Source organism: Myotis nattereri (assembly GCF_964212035.1).
Source record: "Myotis nattereri genome assembly, chromosome: 15".
NCBI lineage: Eukaryota > Metazoa > Chordata > Mammalia > Chiroptera > Vespertilionidae > Myotis > Myotis nattereri.
This window is the reverse complement of record NC_138090.1, coordinates 6,903,426-6,924,612: the sequence shown is the minus strand read 5'-3', so window position 1 is coordinate 6,924,612 and position 21,187 is coordinate 6,903,426. Positions and strand designations below refer to the sequence as shown.

Sequence of the window (21,187 nt, the reverse complement as noted above, 5' to 3'; positions counted from 1 at the left end):
TGTACCAGCCCCTTCCTTCCAGTTGCTCCAGCCAGAAACCAGGGTGCCATCCTTGACACCTCTTTCTCTCACCCCCACTTCCCATCTACCTTCAGCGTCTATCCAGAGCCCGTCATCTCTCCCCGGGGCCCCTCCGCTGCCTCCTGGCAGCCTCCTGCCTCCATCCTCGCCCCTGCACTCTCTTCTCAGCACGGTGGCCACAGGGAACGGGAGTGTGCTCTGTTCATAACACCCCGTGGCTCTCCATCACACTCAGAGGAAACACCAGAGACCCTACAGTGGCCAGGAGACCCTATATGCTCTGCTCCCCCCCTTCCCTTCCTGCTTCGTCTGGACCACTCTGGCCTCCTCACTGTGCCTCAACCACCCAGGCACACTCTCACCTTCGGATGCTCACACACGCTGTCCTTTCCGCCTAGAATGTTCTTTCCCTGGATACCTGCCTGACTCGCTTGTTCACCTCCTTCAAATCTTTGCTTAAATGTCACCTTTCCATGGAACCGACCCTATTTAAGATCGCAACCTCCCCGCCTCTTCCTCCGCTCTCTTTGTTCTTTCTTGCTGCCATACCTGCCACCCGTTACTGTATCTGCTTATTCTGTCTGCTGCTCGCTGCCTGCCTCCCACCTGCACGGCATGTAGCTCCATGGGCAGAGGCCTTTGTCCCTTTCGTTCCCTGCCACATGGCAGACCCTCCCTTCCTGCGTGTTGGTTCGGTGAGTGGGTGCATCAGTGGCTGGTCCATTGGTTCGAGGGGTGGCTAGTCCAGAAAGAAGAGGACAGGAGCAGCAAAGCGAGTCACTAGTGAGAGACCACACTGACCCTCGCGGAAGCTGAACTTTGGGGAGCTGCAAGATGAGACCGGATAGGGGGAATGGACCAGGCTGAAGCCGAGTCTGTAAACACTTCTCATTGAGCCTCCCCCTTCCCCTTGGGCTTGTCTCCGTCTCTCTCGAGCCTGGGCTTCAGGGGTCCTTCTGGGCTCGCACTCCAGCCCCGTAAACCCGTTCCTTTCACCCACTGCTAGAGTCCAACTCACCCTTTCCTGGGGCCTTTTGCTCCAAGTTATTCCACAGGCAGGCCTTTGGCCTCCCCACCCACTGGGACAATTCAGGCTGCACTGCCCAGTGACCGATTCAAGGTGCAAAGCAGACCCTTCCTTTCTTTATTTATTTTAATAAATATATTCTTATTGGTTTCAGAGAGGAAGGGAGAGGGAGAGAGGGATAGAAACATCAACGATGAGAGAGAATCATGGATCGGCTGCCTCCTGCACGCCCCGCACTGGGGATCGAGCCAGCAACCCAGGCATGTGCCCTGGCTGGGAACCAAACCTTGACCTCCTGGTCCATAGGTTGATGCTCAACCACCGTAGAAGTCAGAAGTCTGCTGCAGTCTGCCTGGGACGGGGTGGGGGTGGGGGTGGGGGGCCTTCCTGCCACGGCACCCTCTGTGCTCCCAGGAAGGTGTTTTCAGCACCAGGGTCAGCGCTAAGAGCCCGGCCCACAGGAAGGAGACTAAGGCACCCTTTCTAAGGAGCCTGTGGATCTGGCCCTTTTAAAAGGCTTGGGGGTCCCCCACCCCCATTCCCGTCCAACCTCAGCCACTGCAGAAAAGCCAGCAAGGAAAGGGCCTGCAGCCTTTGGCGACCTGACATGCGGCGCAGTTCTACCAAGATCAGGGCTCTCCCAGGGGCGCCGAGGGTGCAGGCTGCTGCTGAGCGGGGTCCGTCCAACTGGGGAAGCAGGGGCCCCCAGAGGAGACTCAGGCCCCCCACCGTTTCCAGAGAGAAGCAGGCATCTCAGTAGCCTCTCGGCCAGGGCCAGTCGGGCTGTGGCCTGTCCTTCCACACTCAGGGCCTCCCCCCTCATCCCCACTGGCTTACCCCTGGGTCCTCCCTCCTTCCTGCCTCGCCCGCCTCCTTTCAGATCTCCCGACTCCTTGCTTTTTTATTTTTAAGTGAAACTAAAGTGTCTAATCTAGCTCCGCAAATGATTTGGTGTTTTCATGGGGATCCCTTCGAATGTATAGACTTACTTAGGGAGCTGGCCGCCTTTCCCCTCCATTTTCTATCTACGCCTTGGCGTCTTTCTCACCATCCAATCCCTCCTCCCCCAGCCAGCGCCTCCTCCTTCCTGCCCTCCCCACGGGCCGCAGACTGGGGAGGGGGTGCTCGGCTCTCTGCATTGTCTCAGGTTGGGTTCATTAGGGGTGTGCTGCCGAGAGAGATGGAGTGGGAGCATGAAGGCGGGGAAGGGATGGAAGCCCAGCAAAGGTGTGACCTCAGTCAACGTCCCAGGAGGTAGCTTCTGCCTGACCACACGGGGGCGCCCGAGTTCAAGTTAGACGTGAAAGCAGCTGAAGGGAGTGGGGCTGTGCGTGGGGCACCAGCATCTTGATCCACACCCCGTACCCACCGCCAGGTGGAGAGGTAACTATTACCGTCCACTGAGGCCCCTCCTCATCCATCCCTCCGTGGACTAATGGAAACTGAACTAACTGGGCGTCCATTAGCCCCATGCGTTTCTTCATAGTTTACTAACGAATGCGTGTGTGTCCTTAAGCATGTATAGCCGTGTTTATGCGTGTGGTTAAGCCTCATAGTAATATTATCCTCCTATGTCTGGATGCCCACATCTAGCCGTGTTGAACTTGAGAGTCATGTGTGTTGACAGGTGCCCGTGTATTTCTTTCTTTGCACCATGGTGAGCTAGTCCATACAATACTATTGATTATACAGTTATAATAATGATATAATTATATAATATACAACTATATAATGTTATTATACTACAATTTACAGGAAACAGTGGTGTCTCTGGAGTTGGACTGCCTGCTGACTTACCACTAAGTCACTTTCTAGCTCTGTGACTTCGGGTAAAATCTCTCATCTCTCTGTGCCTCGGGATTAGCAGGGCTTATCTTAGAGCTGGGACTGCAATTAAATGAGAAAATTCTTTCAAAGTCTCACAGTGGTGTGTGACGGGCACAGTGAACTTTGCAAGGAGCGGGCACTGTCCCCAGGGCACTTGACCCAGTGCAGACTTCCTGGGGCGGGGGGAGAGTCCAGGCTTGGCCTGGGAGCAAGTTCTTGGCCAGGATGTGATGGTGGAGGGTCAGAGGGGTTCCGGGGTGATGTGGACGCATCTGTACCGACGGCCACTTTCAGTCTCTGACAGCCTTTGCGGTAGTAAAGTATTTTTCATCAGGATATGCGTTGGAATGCAGGTCCCCCCATGGACGGGTGGGCTTCCCATAAATTAGAAAGCCACGTGAGACAGACGCCAGGTCAGCCCGTGCCAATGGACACAGTGGCCTTTCCCCTCCTTGACTCCTCCCAGGACACGTGGTGGTCATGGGGGCACAAAGGGGAACGAGAGACACACATGCCTGCCCTCGCGGATCTTACGGAAGTGCAGTGAAACAAGCAGGTATAGCTGAGTGGCCTGAGGGTTTTGCTAGGCACAGAGGGTGTGAGTCTTCATCGCAGAGAATCTTCATTAGGCTGAGAAGTCAGGGAAGGCCTCCCGGAGGAAGCGACCTCTAAGCTGATGAGTAGGAGTTGGCCAGGAGAACAGGGAAGGGAGAAGTTATTCCAACAGGGGAACAGCTAGTACCATGGCTCAGAGGTGCGAGAGAGAAGGTTGACTTGAGAGCAGAAGCGAATGTGTGGCCAAAAGTGTTGGGGAGTGAGAATAGGGGGACCAGAGTCCTGAGAAACAAGGCTGGAGCCAGAGGACCAATGGAAATCCTCCAGGAAAACAATGACAGAAAGTGCACGTCATCGGTGCAAAAATGCCAGATTCCTGTGCCAACAGGCCCAGGTTACCCTGGTCAGGCTTCTGGGCTTGGGAGGTAAATGAAGGACTGGCTGATCCAGATCATCTGCAAACAGCTGGTGCTTAGTACTGTCAACATTCCCTCCCATTTACTTCCTCGTCTGCTATAAAGTGAGCAGCAGCGTCTCTGAGCCATTAGAACACCTGAACGCCAATGTGGTTCAGAGAAACCACAGAAAGTTTCTTCTTTCCAACCCCATTCAGTGAGAATTCCAAGTCAGTAAGAATTCAGTGAGAATTCCAAGTCAGCCCATAGACAGCTCGCCAAGCGAAGGCTGACCTTGATTCCGTCTGCAAGGAGAGCGAATGCAGGGGGCCAATCACATCACGGAGAGCCCACCTATCCCCCAGTGGGGATGTTTCCGAGCCTTTTAGCAGCATCATGCAGGCTCTGGCAAGTCATTCCTACTGAGTACAGGAAACAACACACTTTTTCTTCCTGGTGGCTCCATCTGTCAGGATAGGCGAGGTTATGCTGCAATAACAACTCACCTCATAGGAATGGCTTAAAACCATCAGGTTTGTGGCTTCCACAGAGGTTAGCTGAGGCTCTTTCCATGGCTGGACGCCTGAGTCACATTCAGTGGGGAACTCTGGGTAACGGTGCCATCACTTTCTGGCAGGAGGCCAGGGGCTGGGCCTGAGGGACTGATGTTTTCTCACCAGCAACTGAAGGTTGTATCTTGTGACACATGTTATTTCCACTCCCAGCTCACTGGCCAGAAGTGGTCATTAGGCCATCACCCCACCGCCCAAGGGTGCAGAAAGAGCACCCTTCCTCCGTGCCCAGAGGGCAGGAAGCCAGAAAGTCTCAGGTAGCCTGACTCCCGCAGTCTCCCAGGATTTGAAAACTCATAAACTTTCCTTTCTGTCCAAGTCTCAGATTCAGACCTCTTGCTGGTCTGGTTTTAATGAACTGGGACTCGTGAGTTTTGACCTTGCCAAGTTCCAAAGCAATTTAGAAGAAAAGTTACATCAACTTGAACAACAACGGTTAGCTTAGGGGGAAAAATACATTGGGGCCTTGACTGACGAGTGTCCCGACTAACGAGTTTTTCGAGATACGAGCCGTCTCTCGGCCGATTTTTTGCTTTGAGTTGCGAGCTAAAATTCGGGTTACGAGCCAGCTTCAGATACCCCACCGCTAGTTGGCGCAGCGAACGTCACAGTGAACACCACAACATCAGCCCAGCATCACGCGTCTCACTCGTTCACTTTTTGATTTGACATACGAGTAATTTGAGTTACGAGCTCCGTCACGGAATGAATTAAACTCGTAAGTCAAGGCCCCACTGTATACAAATTATCCTTATCTGCCTAATGACACTGTGACACGTTTTCACCCTACTTTACTGAAAACGAAGACGACTGCATGTCTTTATAGAAGCCCTATGATTTTATAGTCTTGTTCGGCTGTCCAATAACAAAAGCTGATGGGAATGGGATGTTTCAAACCCTCTGGGAATAACCATTGCACAATCGTGGGTTCTATTTACCCAGAGCTCGCTGCCAACATGTCCTTTTACTAAGTGTTTAGCAAGGATTATCTCATGACATCCTCCCCCACGAGGTAAGCCGTGACTATTCCCACTCTACAGAGGTGAAGCCTGAGACCCAGAGGGGTTAAGCAACTTGCCCAAAGTCACCCAGCCAGAGAGCCCCATGTTATATTCCCTTCCTGTTCGCTAAAAAGCAAGATACTTGCTACAAATGAAGCCTAGTCTGTCCTCGGGGGGCACCAGGTCCCTTGAGTGTAGGAGAGGGGCCTCTCTTGCAAAACACACCCCGCTCTGGAATTCTCCAGGGTTCAGAGGCAACACCTCCCCGCCCCCAGAGGTGTCTGGCTGCTGACGCTTGCAGGAAAAGCCAGCCTGGCACCAGATCTTTCCTTAAACCCCAGCAGCCAACACAGTATCCAAGAAAGCATGTGACTGAGCAGAAGCGAATGAGGCCTGTGTTCTCGCACACCCGGGAACAACAGGCATGTGTGTGCGCGAGCACACACACACACACACACACACACACTCACACACACACCCCGTGGCTCCCAGCACCTATAATCCAGCGTTACGCTGGAAATTCCCGGCTATTCATTTCTTTGTTTTTTCTGTCTGGCCTCACCCTTTCTGGGGAATGTACACAGACCACGAGGGTGGGGTAGGGAGGGGAGGGGAGGGGAGGGGAGGGGAGGGGAGGGGAGGGGAGGGGAGGGGAGGGGAGGGGTAGGGAGAGGTGGGGGTACTAACGGCAAAGGGCAGAGATGAAAAGGCTATAGGGAGCTGCTGCTGAAAGGACTGCAAACCGTGGGCAGGTGGGAGTGGGGTGACCTGGTGCAGGGGCTCTAACACCTCGGGCGCCACCAAATCTCCTCGTGTCGAGGGCAGTGCAGGGCGGAGGCAGGGAGAGAGAAGAGGGAGCAGGTGGGGACGGAGGCAAGAGCTTGAAGGTGCAGATTCCCAGCCCACCCGGCCTGGAGTCCGAGTTCAGTAGGTCTGAAATGGGACTCGGGGGGTCTGTACTTTTAAAAAAATATATATTTTTATTGATTTCAGAGAGGAAAGGAGAGGAAGAGAGACATAGGGGCCTGTACTTTCAGGAACGAGTGGCTCACACTCTCAGAAACAGTGATGAGGATTCCAGGTCTGGAGGAGGACTTGGGGTCACACTGTTACGGAGAAGAACATGCCCCGTCTTTCCCCGTCGCTAGGGGGAGTGAGGTTCTGGGGTGCCCTGGAATAACCTTCCCGGGGGTCCCCGTGGAGGATGAGATTCGGGAAAAAGCTTTATTTCCGTGGAATGACGCCCCTGGGTTTCCAAAGCCCCATTCCCCGTAGTCCCGTCCTGGAAGGGCCGCAGGAGCTTCAGGGGAGCTGGAGGCAATGCCGGGGTCCAGTTTCCCTTCTGTGTTGGAGCCGGGTCCAGTGCAGCATCAGGCTAGTTACCGCCCGTCAGTCCACTGTGTGTGGGGTCCATGGGGCCGTGGGCCTGTGGGCAAATGCAGGGAAGCAGGAGCAAAAGCGCTCACAAGCTCAGGCTCACACGAGTCCTAAGAGAGCAAACTCCTTTGTTTGGGGCCTGAGTATTGAGGGTTTGCAGTGGCTTCTGCTCCCAGGTGTGACTGACAGTCAGCCCTAGGCCACCCCGACTTTCCTGGGCATGTGTTTACCTTCCCTTTGCCCAGTGCCCTCCCCCCAGGGAACATGCCTATAATAACTGGCCTTCCCTTCGCTCCTTTCCTATTATTAATAACTAGCTAATTATAATGGTGTCGATATCCTAGCTCGGCTGTGGACAGGCTGTGCGACCTTTGGGCAAGGGGCATATCCTTCGAGAGCTTTACTTTAACCATCGGTACGATGGGGACCCTCGTACATAAAGCATTTAGCACAGGCCAGCCGGTGTGGGCTGGGCGTTGACCTGTGAACCAGGAGGTCACAGTTCGATTCCCAGTCAGGGCACGTGCCCAGGTTGTGGGCTCGATCCCCAGTAGGGGGCGTGCAGGAGGCAGCTGATCAATGATTCTCTCTCACCATCGATATTTCTGTCTCTCCCTCTGCTTTCCACTCAGAGATCAATTTAAAAAAGTATTAAAAAAAAAAAAAGAAAGAATTTAGGACATTGCCTGGCCCATAGTGAACAGGAAACAAACAATGGCTATTTTTATTATTCTCCTTTATCTCAGAGCCCCGATAGTCCTGGCAAAGATTTCAGAGGCCCCAACTCTCCATCAAGCTCTGCTTTCATTGTGGAAATCGTGTCAGCTAAAGTTTAGCTCAGTAACTGAAAGAGGAAATTAATCACAAATACCTCAGGATCCCTGGGGAAGGGACGGAGCCAGAAGGCACACTCCCCTGAGCCAGCCTCTTCCTTAAGCATGTGATGAGAAGACAGGGACAAATATCTTCATTTCAGAGCCTCTGTCAGTGGGTGTTTCCTGTTGCTGGAAGGGTGTGTTGGGGAGAGGTTGTGGGGGCTGGAACCCTGCCTGGGGCAGAACTCCTTCCTGGGGGTGGGAGTGGGCAGGGCAGGTGGAATGTCTTTGGGGTGGAGGGGATGGTAGAGACCTGGGGCCACCCCGGCCGGCCCCATCTCAAGGGGTGGCTGCTGTTCAGGCTCCGCCCTAGTTACCGTCCATTAGTCCATTGTGTGGAGGGCAGACCTTTTGAGTCACCTGAGAGAAGGTAGAAAAGTCGGTTTAAGGGTGTAATTTCTAAATTCGTGCATGTTGCCTCTACTTCTAATTTTCTTTCAATTTTTTAAAATTGATTTCAGAGAGGAAGGGAGAGGGAGAAAGGGATAGAAACATCAGTGAAGAGAGAATGGTTTGATCAGCTGCCTCCTGCACGCCCCCTACTGGGGATCATGTGCCCTGACTGGGAATGGAACCGTGACCTCTTGGTTCATAGGTTGATGCTCAACCACTGAGCCACACTGACAGGGCTCTAAGTTTTAAAAACATCATGTAGACATAGGATCTAAGACGCCATTGATTGTAGGACATTCTGATATTTAATGAACTAATGAGGAAAGAGAGACCTGTTCATTGAATGATGACAAGCCATGGCCTATAGGACTAATCTTAATCCCAGAGATGTCACAATGTGAAAAAAATGTGTGTCTCGGGACCCATGAAATACTGTGTATCAAGAGGCTGGAGTCGGCCTGGGGCATCTCGTGTAGTTTCCAACCTACACAGCTGTTCATGGCAGCGCCTATGACGCCAACCAGGTCACCAGGATGGCGGTTCAGTAGGCGTGTGGCCGGGGAAGGGGGGGGGCTGCCTCATAATGGGTTCTGATCCCCGCCAGGGATGGGAGCCACCCAAAGGGGCCTCACACCGGCATCTGCATAGGCGCAGACAGGCGAAGGCACTGCCCAGCGTCACACAGCTGCGCAGAGCAGAGCCAGGCCAGGGCTCCACCCTCCTCACCCCTGTCCCCAGCGCCCCTTCCGGGGCTGACTGTAAAAGTACCTGCCGCCGTGCCCCACGGGGACTGGAGACAGGGGTCTCCAGGACTGACCAGGGAGACTTGTCCCCTCCCCTGTGTCATCCCAGCTGAGGCTCTAAGCCCTCCCTCGCCCCCTAGAAAAAGCACCTTGATTTGATCCACAAGACTTTCCCATTTTATTAGTAAAATACAAAATGGCACAGACATTGGTGATGGGGTTGGAAAAGCAAAGGGATCAACCGTCTCCTTCTAAAGTCCTCCCCAAATTGTCCTTGTCCATGTCCCGTTGCGGGGGAGCTAACAAGGTCCGTGGGAAGGGGACCAGCTGCCCCAGCTGCTTTCTGACAAAGGAGGGGAACCCCATCATGGGTGCCCCTCCCCTTGAAGGCTCCCAGCTGGGAGGAGCCTGTAAAAGTGCATTCAGACCTGCTGTTTTCCCAAAAGTGCCCCCGACTCAAGCCAGGCCCAATCAGGGGGTGCCATGTCCAGCAGGGGGGTGCGGGCGGGCCCGGCCCTCCCTTTATGGACCAGAGCTGTGCCTGCTCCCTCTGAGCATCCGTCTGTAAAGGGATGTGTCACCTGTACCTGGAGGGAGCCCCACCCTTGGGAGGCTTCTCAGGTGGAGGGCAAGGGTCAGTCTTGGGGACAATCAGAGGGAGGTGGGGAGCTGCCATCAGAGACCCTGAGGGGGGGGAGGGCTGCAGGTCCAGCTCTGGGTGGGGTGCTGGCCAGCCACAGCTGCCAGCCTCACCCAGGCCTGCCTGCATCCTCAGCGGCCAAAAGGAACCCCTTAACCCCCCTCCCCACCCCCCACCCCACCCGCACACACAATTCCCTCCCCTCTCGGGTCCCTCCCCACAGGGCAGAGTTCCTTTCAGAATAAACACGGGACCTCAGGTGTCAGCAGTGGATTCTGAGCTCGTGGGAAACGTCACGGACACTCCTGGCCCTGCCAGCCGTGGGGGCAAAGGTGAAGGGAGGAGATAGCGTGCGGACAGGGAGCCAGAGAGGTGGCAGGGGAGCCCGGGCTGCAGGTAGAAAGACCAAAAGCTGGACCCGAGTCCCTAACAGGGAGTGTGACTGCTCCCTGCAGTTTCTTCCTGGACCCTGCCCTGCCCTCCCTCCTCGCCCCCAGGCAGTGCCTCAGCCTCCCCAGAGCCTGCAGGCTCCCCTCCTCCTTCAGCCTGTCACATGTCACCAGGGCCATCTCAGTATTCCTGTACTCCTGGTGGACACAGAAAGGGGCTGTTCTCCAAGTCAGGAAGGGGCCTTTAAGATTGGTCTCTGCCCCCCCCCCCCCAGTACCGCAGCCCAGCCCCCACTCTGGGGCCCACAGTGCCGACTCCCTGCAACAGGGCAGGCCTGGGCTGCCAGGCCCTCTGGGTCACAGGGCAGCGCCTGCCTCCCTGGCTGGTGGAGACGGGCTAAGGTGCTCTGTTGATGGCGGACGGTGAAGCTGTACCCAGGATCTGGGGACAGGGGCCTCTGGCCACGTAGGGATGCCCGTCGGGGTACAGGTCATTGCCACATATTTGCAGTCCTTGTGTCCTTTCACAGAGGGGAAGCCAGAGGGGCAGATGCCTCGTCAGGTTGGTGGTGGGCCTGGGCCTAGAACCCCGGGCTTCACATTCAGAGTCCATGTCCCCTCCCTGCTCAGCAGACGGAGGAGGGAAGCAGTCTAAACAGCCAGGCGACTTCGTCTCCGGTTCCCACGGAGCCTAACTCGGCTGAGCCTTCGCTGAGGGCAGTGCCAGCAGACACCACGCCCGCCTCATGCAGGAAAAGACAGGTCCCGGCTAGGGCGTGGGCTCTGTACAGGGGGCGGGGGGCTAGCACCGCAGGCGGCCGGGTGACTGGCGACTGCGGCGGGGCCACAAGACGCGATGAGGTCGGAGGGAGTGTGCAGAAGGGCCTGGCCGAGACACATTTGTGGGAGGGACGACCGTGGTACCTACATGGGGACACGGGCTGGAGGGGCTGACACTTCAATAAATAATCGTTTGTTGGGGCTGGGACAGGGTCAAAGGGAACCTTTAAGCAGCCAGCAGCAAAAGAGTTCTCCGACTCGGGGGGCATTGGGGTGAGTTTCGGAGCCACCCCCTCTGCCTCCAGCAGGTCATGGATGGCCAAGGGGCCCCCTGTGTCTGCCAGGAATTGGGGACAGTCCTCCCTGGGGGATCCTGCCTCCCTGCTTCCATCATCCCGGCTCGGGCCAGGCCCTTGGGGGAGAGGAGGAGTGAGGATGGGGGACCCCCGGCAGCTGTTTGAGTGGAACATCTGGACCCAGGCAGGTGGGCCGCTCACACTGGCACCAGGACGTACGAGTTGCTGCCGCAGCCCCGGGGGATGTAGCGAAGCCCCTCCACCATGTCCCCCACGGCGCTGCGCGGACAGCCCTGGAGCCTCTGATAGGTGAACATGCCCACCCCCAGGCAGAAGAGGAGGCCGAGGAAGGCCAGCAGCCCCACCGCCTGCCTCCGGGTGGCCTCGGTGACGGGGGTGCTGAGGATGCCCAGCCTCTGGGGGTTCTTAGGCGTGGGGGCCCAGCTGCCTGTGGCCACTGGCTCCCTGCTGGGGGCCACGGAGACACGGGGCGTGCTGCCGGGCCCGGTGACAGCATCCGTGTGAGCTGAACTGGACCCTAGAGGGTTCTCCGGCGTGAGGTCCTGCCCGTGGTCTGGGGCTGTGTGTGAAATGGTGGGGGCCTGCGGGGAGGGGGCCTTGGAGGAGGGGGTATCGGTGGGGGGGGTCTGGGTGGAGCCGGCCTGGGTGGAGCTGGCCTGGGTGGAGGGGGTATCCGTGGGGAGGGTCTGGGTGGAGGGGGCCTGGGTGGAGGGGGTCTGGGTGGAGGGGGTATCAGTGGAGGGGGCCTGGGTGGAGGGGACCTGGGTGGATGAGGGCTGGGTGGAGGGGGTCTGGGTGGAGGGGGTATCGGTGGGGAGGGCCTGGGTGGAGGGGGCCTGGGTGGAGGGGGCCTGGGTGGAGAGGGCCTGGGTAGAGGCAGCTTCAAAGGCCTTTCCCTCAGTCCCGAGGTCCACTGTAGGCTGGTAAGAGCTCTGCCAGGACGTGGCAGTGGTGGTGGTGGCAGTGGTGGCAGCAACAACACCAGAAAGCTCCCTTCTCTCGGGCCCACCTGAAGGCCCTCCATCCGGAGCCGGTGAGGTGGGCGCAGACAAGCGTGACCCCTGGCTGCTGCTTTCCGTGGTGGCCGTGGGCTCTGAGGCCGGAGACCGGTCTGTCCCCCTGGTGGACGGGGAAGTCTTGGGGTCGACCTGTCTCTCGTGGAAGGGAGAGGCCGTGCGGTCCAGATACTCCATGGCTTTCTTCACCCAGTCCTCCTTGGGGTCCGCACAGGGTGTCCTGTTCCCTTTGGTCGTAAAGCTGCGGGGACAGAAGACAGGGACCTGTGATGCCCAGGTGCCATGGGGTGGGGGTGCCAAGCCAGTGCCCCGCAGGCGAGCAGACCGGCTGCAAGTCCTGCCCGGCCACTGACTACTGGCCGTGAGCTTAGCTGGGGGACCGCGGCCCCTGGAACTTCTGTGTCCTCGCCTGGGAGGTGGAACTGTGATCCCTGCTCTCTGTGGGTGACCAGCCACCCAGACAACAGGGGCTGAGGGGGTTCCCGGGATGCAGGCCTCTTCGTGAGAGTCCAGGCAAACGGGGACCAGTGGGTCACCCTGCTTCTGTCTTATGATTATAAAAAACAAACATTTTGTAAAGCACTTGGCTCAGGCCCTGGCCGGTTGCTCAGTGGTTAGAGCACCGACCTGCAGGTCACCGGTTAAATTCCTGGTCAAGGGCATGTACTTTGGCTGCAGGTTCAATCCCCGACCGGGACCAGAAGCAGCCAGATGATGTGTCGATGTGTCTCTCTCACATCGATGTCTCTCTCTCTAACTCTCTCTCATCCCCCTCCCCCCCTCCTCTCTTCCTTTCACTCTCTAAAAATCAATAGAAAAAATATTATCGGTGAGGATTACCAAATAAATCATGCTCTTCAGCTCTTCTTCTTCTTCTTTCTTTTTTTAAAAAGAAAAAAAATTAAGCAAGCGAAAGTAAAACAAGGCCTCTGGCTCAGAGCAGATCCGTAACCGCGGAATAACGATCTTGCTAATATCTTACTAATATTGTCGTTGCCGTTGGGGTGGGGGCTCTGGGCTGGGAGTCTTGGTTGGAGGGAGCGGTGACAGGTGTTCTCTGCCGCCAGGTGAGTGACTGGCAAGCTCCCTGGTGGGACCCCCTCACCCTGGAGAGGAACCGATGTCACGGGCCGTCTCCCTCTCCTCCCTCTGGACCGCGACCCTTCTCTCCTAGCGTGTGTGTGTCTCGGCTTGAACGGACACCTAGCAGCTACAGTCCTGTATGTGGTGGCCTCGTTGGGGCCCCGAGTGCCACCAAACCTTGAGTGTCCTCTGAAGCCCGGTGTGGCTGGCTTGCAGCCGGGACACGGCCCAGAGGTGACCGGCCCTTGCTCCGTGCGTGGCCTGCGCCTCTCGCCCCTCCTGCGAGGTGGCTACCGCGCTCATCCCTGTTTTGCAGAGAAAATCAAGCCTCCAGGGTAACAGGACCGCTCCCGGGCCCTGTGTGCTGGGCGCCACAGCTGTCCAGGAGGCCAGCGTGATCCTGTGCGGCCCCCCGGCTGAGACCCTCCCCGGTGTTTCCCACTTCCCCTGCCCCTAGGAAACGGAAGCAAATATGTGGGGGAGCCCGGGGCAGCAAGCCTGGGGTGGGGGTGGGGCGGCAGAGAGGGCTCCTGCAGCAACTGCACACTCGATGGGCGGTCGATGGGAGCGCACGGCTTCTCCGAGCTAAGCCTGCATTTTAAAGGCCCACTGGCCACTCCTTTTTTAATATATTTTTATTGATTTCAGAGAGGAAGGGAAAGGGAGAGAGAGCTAGAAACATCAATGATGAGAGAGAATCATGGACCGGCTGCCTGCTGCACGCCCCCCACTGGGGATGGAGCCTGCAGCCTGGGCATGTGATCTCCTGGTTCATAGGGTAACGCTGAACCACTGAGCCAGGCCAGCTGGGCCCACTTCTTGCTGCCAGGCCTCTGGGCAGTACCCAAGAGGGACCCCAGAGGAGCAAGCAGCCAAGGGGCCAGGGGTCCCCACGGCCGAGGGGAGCTGGCTTGGCTGGGTCCCTGCCCAGAGTCTCATAGAGATCTTGTTTCCTCGCCTGTCACATGGGGATGCCAATCTTACCATCACAGCTTCCGGGCAACCTCTCAAGCACGTTAGTTACATTATCTCCTTTCATCCTCCCAACCACCCACTTTGCAGCGGCGGGCGGGCTCTGTGACCAGGGCCACCAGCCTGCAAGTGGCCGAGCCAGGATTTGCCCACACCTGTTGGATTCTGGAGTCTGCACTTCGAGACCCCCAGGCCGTACCTCCCCCAGGAAGCCCAGCAGGCTCCGGAGCTGCAGAGAACGTTCTTTGGCCCAGGAGAAGGGAGCCTTCGTGGCTGCTCCGGGCCACAGGCCATGCAGGAAGCCGCTCCCCACCTTGCTTGCGGCACGGATATTAAGGTCAACGAGGGGGCAAGCAGGAGGCCCTTGGCCAGGAGCCCGGGTGGGGCTGGGAGGAGGTGGACATGCATTATCAGAGGTCGGGGGCGGTCCCCAGGGCCTGACAGGGATGCAGAGGCTGAGAGGGTGGTACCTACATGATGGCAGGTGTGCGGCAAGATGGTTCCGTTCGTCGATAGCTGGCTAGGAGTCTCAGGGGGATCTCCCGGGTCATTGCCATTGCGTCGCACATGTCTCTGCATTTTCCGACACTGTGTTGCTGTCCTGAGCCCACAGAGGCCTCCAGTCAGCAGAACTGTCTGGGGGCACCTGGCTTCTCAGCCCCATGACAGTTGGTCCCAGCCACACCACCCAAGAGCCAGTGCCCTGCACACCTGGCCTTCAAGGCCCTTGACCTCAGCCCTCCACCCTGCCCCCCACCCCGTCCGTCCCTGGCCAAACCTCTCCATGCCTCAGTTTCCCCACCTGTAAAATAGGGACAATGACAGTATCTACCTCACAGGGTAAAGCTCTTATGGCCTGCCGCATAGTAAGTATTTAGCTTCAAGAATTAAGTTGCTATAATTGGTCTGTTGTAAACAGAGGGGCCGAGTCTGAGACTGACAGGGATCTGCCGGAGCTCACGCAGCCAGGAAGTGATAGGACAGGCTCTCCTACCAGGCCTGGCTCCCATCATGCTCCTGGGCCTGTGGTGCTGCCCATATGCCACTCTTGTTGCCTTTACCCCAGGAAGTCACCTGCTCAACTATCACCCCCCCCCCATACACCCCCTCCCCCGTCCCTCTCAAGTGTCCATATTCATGGATTTCCACGACCTCTGAGACACACCCAGCCCTCTTGCCATCACATCTCATGTGCCTATCCGTGACATGCTCACACATACACACATACACAGCAACAAACACAGTGGCATATCCTATAGAATAAAAGGCTAATATGCAAATTGACCAAACAGCAGGATGACCAGTCGCTATGATGCTCACTGACCACCAGGGTGCAGATGCTCAATGCAGGAGCTGCCCCCTGGTGGTCAGTGTGCTCCCACAGGGGGAGCTCAGCTCAGCCAGAAGCCAGGCTCATGGCTGGCGAGTGGTGGTGGCAGGAGCCTCTCCAGCTTCCACAGCAGGCAGCGCTAAGGATGTCTGACTGCGGGCCTAAGCCATCAGTTGGACATCCTCCGAAGGCTCCCAGACTGCAAGAGGGCACAGGCGAGGCTAAGAGACCACCCTCCTGCACAACCCCCAGTGCATGAATTTTGTGCACTGAGCCTCTAGTACACACACACACACACACACACACACACACACAGGCATACATACAAATACATACAACCTGGCACATGTAGCAGATAATATAATAAAACATTTTTTTAAAAGTACAGCCTCCTCTAAGAACAGTGGGGAGGGGTCTGCTTCGTAGACCATCCTTTGTTCTGTCATTAAGAACCAGGTGCTCCTGGCTGGTGTGGCTCAGTGGTTGAGCATTGTCCTATACACCAGAAGGTCGGGGTTTGATTCTGGTCAGGGCACATGCCAGGCTGGTGGACTCGATCCCCAGTAGGGGGCGTGCAGCAGGCAGCCGATTACTGTTTCTCTCTCACATGGAAGTTCCTTTCTCTGTGAGGAAGGGGGTGCCTGGGGTGGGAGCAGAGTTGGGGAAGCAGGGGTCTGCAGATGGCTGGCTACCAACCACATGGAGTCAGAGAGAAACCCCAAGACAGGATGAGGGTGACTCAACAGACACTTGAGAACTCAAATATTTTATATAAAACATTTGAAGTGGTTTGCATTGCATTCCCAACACCCCCTCTCCCCCCGCTAAAATCTTCAGTAAAATTTCTTTGTTTGGTGTAAGCTGGGCAGGGGTATGTCAAAAATGAGGAAGAGACTGAGTTTCAGTTCTGGGTCAAGGTCATATGCAGCAGAAGCAAGACCCTGGAAGGTTTTGCAAAAATCCAGAGTCAGGACTTACACACACACACACACAGCGGAGTGGAGAGAGCAGCTGATCTTGTCTAGCTCTGCAGGGCGCTGCAGGCCCCAGCTGGTGCCTGGGCTCCACCAAAACACACATTGCTCATGCACAGGTACATGTATGTGGACGTGCAAACATGCACCGGGGTGGGGAGGGGGTGCTCCCAGCAGCTGCTCCCTGAGTCATGGGCTGGCTGCCTTTCTCTCTTGGGAAAATCCCCTGGCTGCCTTGTCTCCCTCCTTCTCCCCTGGCAGGACCTTGAACCACCCAGCTGCAGCGCCCCCAGGCCCTGGTGAGCCGAGCCAGGAGGCAGCTCCCTGGACTGGCCTGGCAGGTGTCTTTCTGGGAAAAGCCGCAGAGAAAAGGTGCCCCACTGGGCAGGAGGGGGGAGCTAGGTAAGGTCAGTTCGCTCTCTGGACTCAAGTTCCCCGGAGGGGGAAGGCCACTGTCCACCTCGGGGGCTTTAAGGAGCCACAGAGTCAGCCTGTCCCCATAGCCCCCACCCTCTGCCATGGTGCCTGAATGCCCTTGGCCCGCCCTGCTCCAGGGCCTGCCCAGGGAAGGTTGGGTGACTAACCGAGGGGCCTATTTCCTTCTTGGAACTGAAGTTTTCTCTCCTGTCAATGGAGACAGTGCCTCCGGCCAGCCAGTCATTTACGATCTGTCACTTGAGTTTCAGGAGGGCGGGAGCTTGTCTGTCTCAGTGTCATAATGTCTTCCAGCACAAAGTGGATACTCAATAAAGATTCACTAAGTGAAATAATGCCTCAGTCTACTTATTCCTCTATCCTCCATCCATCTATCCATCCATCCATCCATTCATCTGTCCATTTATCTGCTCCCTCTTGTCAATCCTTTACTCATCCCACATCCACCCATGTCTACGTCCCACCCATTTCTGCTTACCCCATCCATCCATCTACACAGCCCCCACTCACCCACTTACCACCTTTCATCTGCAACTCATCCTCCACCTCCTCTCATTTATCCACTCATCCATCCTTCATCAGCCCACTCACCTATCCTTCATCTATCTGTCCATCCATCCATTCATCCATCCATTCACCCATTTATCCATCCATCCATCCATCCATCCATCCATCCATCCATCCATTTATCCATCCATCTGTCCATCCATCCATCCATCCATCCATCCATCCATCCATCCACCCATTTATCCATCCATCCATCCACCCATCCACCCATCCATCCGTCCATCCATCCACCCACCCATTTATCCATCCATCCATCCACCCATCCACCCATCCATCCGTCCATCCATCCACCCACCCATTTATCCATCCATCCATCCATCCATCCACTCACCCATCCATCCATCCATGTCCTGATTCAGCCACCATTTGTTTGAATTACTTTTGAATATCTACAAAGACCCAGGTCCTCTGTCCTTAACCCTAAACTTCCTCCCACAGGCGCTGGTGCTGCACTTGGAGAGAGAACCTCAATCCCAATAAATGCTATCAGGTCGCTGTGTTGACGCAACCAACAAACGCTAAGCCTCCATCTTGCCGGGAATAGCGGGTTGAACAAAGCCTGCCGCTGCCTTCAGGAAGCTCCTAGCCTGATGGGCAGCTAAGACATCCCACAAAGTACCAGAGAACTTCCTACTGGGCACCTACTGTGTGTCAGAGCCTGTGCTCAGCACACACACATCTGCTCTCATTAATTCTCAACAGCCCTGCCGAGGGGGTGGTTATCCCCGTTTCACAGATGCAGACGCTGAGAATCAGAGGCGAAATGACAGGCCCGAGGCCACACAGCTGCTTAGTGCCAGATCTGGTTGTCTTCCCAGGTCCTAGACACCCCACTTTTCCAGGGTGAAACACCGTGTTTCCACATATATCCCGATTGTGCTGAGGGTTACACGAGGGAGAGACAGACCACTCCCTGCTACAAGTGATCCGGGAGGCTTCTTGGAGGAGGTGCCTCTAAGGCTTGTCCTCAAGGACTTCGAAAAGGCCACAGGCAGGAAGGGGCAGGAATGTTCTGGGTCTCTGAGTGAGGCGATAGAGGGCTTGAGCCCATGCTAGGTGTGTGTCCTGGATGAGACACTTGGGCTGTCCGAGCCTCGATTCCCTGGCCTGTGAAATGGGCACGATAATCCCCGCTTCACAGGGTGGTTGTGAGAATAAAGCTTTTCCAATATCTGGACCCTCAGAGCAGGTTCCCTCAACAGCAAACACCTGACCTTTCGGACCAGGTAGCCCTCTGTCATGGTGCTGTCCTGTGTCCTGTAGGGCCTTTGGCAGCATCCCTGGCCTCTATCCTCTTGGTGGGAGCACCCCCCAACCAAAAATGGTGGGGCATTTAGAACCACCAAAAATATCTCCAGAAATTGCCAGATATTCCCCTGGGGGCAAACCCTCACTGCGGACCACTGCCCTGGAGATATCCACATGCCCTACCCCGCCCCCCGTCCCCCCCACCCCCTGCACCCACCTGTCTCCCTCCCAACCTCCCTCAGTGCCCCCTCCTCAGGGAGGCCTCCCTGGCCCCTTACTTAAAATTTCAACCCTCCCTTCCCCCCCCCTTTTTTTAATCACAGCATTTTTTTCTCCTTCTAACAGATCAAATTGTTTACTGATCTATTTTGTGTATTGTCTACCTTCACCAATCAATGTTCACGGCCCGAGGCCTGGGATCTTGGGCGGTTTTACTCATTGATCTTGTCTCAGCACCAAGAACAGTGCCCGGCACATAATAAGTGCCCAAGAAATATTAGTTGAATGAATCAGCAAAATGCACCCAGAAGCACCGTGTGACATAGACCATCTCAACCAATGGAGAAGGAGAGACATTTTTATTTCAGTCCCACGGGGGCCTGGATCCGACACCCCGCATTTATCCTCCCGTGCCTTCCCCATCCGCCCCTCACCGCTAAGCAGGGAGGCGGACTACAGCAGCTTAAAGCCGATTTTTTTTTTCTCTACAGCAGCTTAAAGCCGATTTTTTTTTTTCTCTTTCTTGCTGGGGCTTGAGTGGGAGTGAATGCGTCAGGGCTCAGGGAGAAAATTTCTGTGACTTGTGTCTGCAGGTTTGTTATGTAAAGCGGAGCCTTCTGCCTGGCACAGCCCCGCAAGCCCTCATTTGGGAACTGACGTAGCTGCCGGCACCCCCCCACCTCCCGCCCCCAGGGCCTCTCTGGCTTGTAGACCACCCCCCACCCCCGCCCCAGTCCTGCAGGGCTCCCAGGGGCTGCTCAGAGCCACACATGTCAGCGTGGGTAAGGACTCGGAGGGCGCCTGACCCAATGCCATCTTCCGGGAGGAGAAACGGAGGCTCAGAAAGGTCGAAATAACGCAAGTATCTCCCAGCAAAGTCAGGGACCGAGATTGGGACGGGAACCTGGTGGTCCTGGAGCCCTAGGCTGGGTCCCCTCTCCGCCCACCTTGGAGCCCCCCCCCCCCCCCCGCCCCTGCACTGTTATAAATAATCCTCCTCCTCCTCCCACTTCCAAAACGCCCTCCAAGGCATCAGAACCTCAGGACGCAGAGGCAAGAACTCGGTCTGGAGGTGCGGTGGCTGGGACCAAAGAGGGCAAGACCCCCTTCAGGTCACGGCAAAGCGCCTCCATCTGACTCCCCCTCCCCGGGCTCCCAATCCCCAAACACTTGGGGCTCTGGCCTCCAGACCAGGAAGCAGGAAGCCAGCAACACTTGGCTTCCGACGCCTCCGCCACCTCCGCCACCCTCACCTGCCTCCTCCCTGTCCCACTGGTGTGTTCGCCCGGAGGTGTTCTGGAAGCTGGAGGCTGGTTCTCATTCTCCCACACTCGCTGTGTGTCCTAAGGCGGGTTGCCACCCTCTCTGAGCTTCAACCTGCCAGGTGGCCTGGGTACTCCCCGAGGATGGGGCTGACTCAGGTGGCCACAGAGGCGTGAGCGGCATCCAGGCTCCCTCCTGCACCCAGCCCATCCTCTCCGGCCCTATTTGCCGACCGTACCCTCAGGCCAGTTTCTGAGCCCAACCTACCCGTGGCAGGTGGGATGGATGGAGGATGTCCTGCCAGGTCCCAGGCTCCAGAAGGCAAGTGACTGGAGGCACCCTCCCTGGACCCTGCCTGGACCACCATTTTCTAAGCTGTGCTTGGAGGAGGAAGACCGTACAAGGGGGGAGATAAGGCTACAGACCAGAGCAAGAGTGGTGAGCCCACCCCATGAGCTGCCATGACCTTGACATCCATGGGTCCTGGGACCCGGACTCCTGGGGTGGCCTTGACATCAGGGCAGGAGAAAGTCCCAACTGTGGTCTAGTCCAGGGCCAGGCTGCGGCTCAGGACTTCGGGTTACATATTAACCCTGGTCCCACCAGGCTCCTACCGGGCAGGAGCCACCTCCCCTGCTCGAGCCCCGGCCTCCTGACACCCACCTGGCCCCCTGTGCCTCCCACGCCACCTCCCCCCGCGCTCCAAGCAGTAGCCGCCTTGCTCATGGAGCCAAATCTTTTCCTCATTGAGCCGCATCCCCCCACCCCCCCTAGCCCCGAGGCACATCCCTCAAGCGGGCCTGCCACAGACCTCAGCCTCACGTAGGAAGGGTCTGGTGCCCTGATGCCGGGCCTGAGGGGCAGGCGTGGGGCTGGGGCGCCCCCTCCCTGCTCATGCTACGCCCACCCCACTCACCGGCCAGCGGCAGGGCTAGATGGCAGAGGACAGCCAAGCGGAGCAGCCAGGACAGCGGATGCACAGCCATGGCCGAGGGCAGGCAGGGGTCCAGGCAGGTCCAGGTGAGGCGAGGCAGGGGGCCAGGCGGGCACTGTGTCTCTAGCGCCAGGCGCTCGGGGTTTTCTAATGAGATCGCTGCCTCTGCTCTGTCTCCGCCCCTGGCTCCCCTGCAGGCGGGCGGGCGGGCGGGCGGGCGGTGGGAGGGGAGAG

General features: G+C 56.9%; 2 protein-coding genes across 2 annotated transcripts in view; both read right to left on the bottom strand.

Annotated features, from left to right (window-relative positions):
* NLRC5 (NLR family CARD domain containing 5) overlaps positions 1-21,187 on the bottom strand; it is a 940,085-nt gene that overhangs the window by 687,385 nt on the left and 231,513 nt on the right. The gene's annotated exons all lie outside the window — the stretch shown is intronic.
* On the bottom strand, positions 8,941-21,138 carry CX3CL1 (C-X3-C motif chemokine ligand 1). The gene is made up of 3 exons (XM_081106972.1): positions 20,936-21,138; positions 14,458-14,584; positions 8,941-12,169 (listed from the first exon to the last, which is right to left on the bottom strand). The coding sequence occupies exons 1-3, from the start codon at positions 21,003-21,005 to the stop codon at positions 11,089-11,091; spliced, it is 1,278 nt and encodes a 425-aa protein (XP_080963098.1). The 5' UTR covers positions 21,006-21,138; the 3' UTR covers positions 8,941-11,088.

Bases quoted from the DNA above. Each gene is read 5' to 3' on its own strand.
- CX3CL1 (XM_081106972.1), bottom strand. From the start codon at position 21,005: ATGGCTGTGCATCCGCTGTCCTGGCTGCTCCGCTTGGCTGTCCTCTGC. The intron at 14,585-20,935 runs GTGAGTGGGGTG...CTGTGGGCTCAG, and splicing joins TCTAGCCCTGCCGCTGGCCG to GACAGCAACACAGTGTCGGA. The intron at 12,170-14,457 runs GTAGGTACCACC...CTGTCCCCGCAG, and splicing joins TGCCGCACACCTGCCATCAT to CTTTACGACCAAAGGGAACA.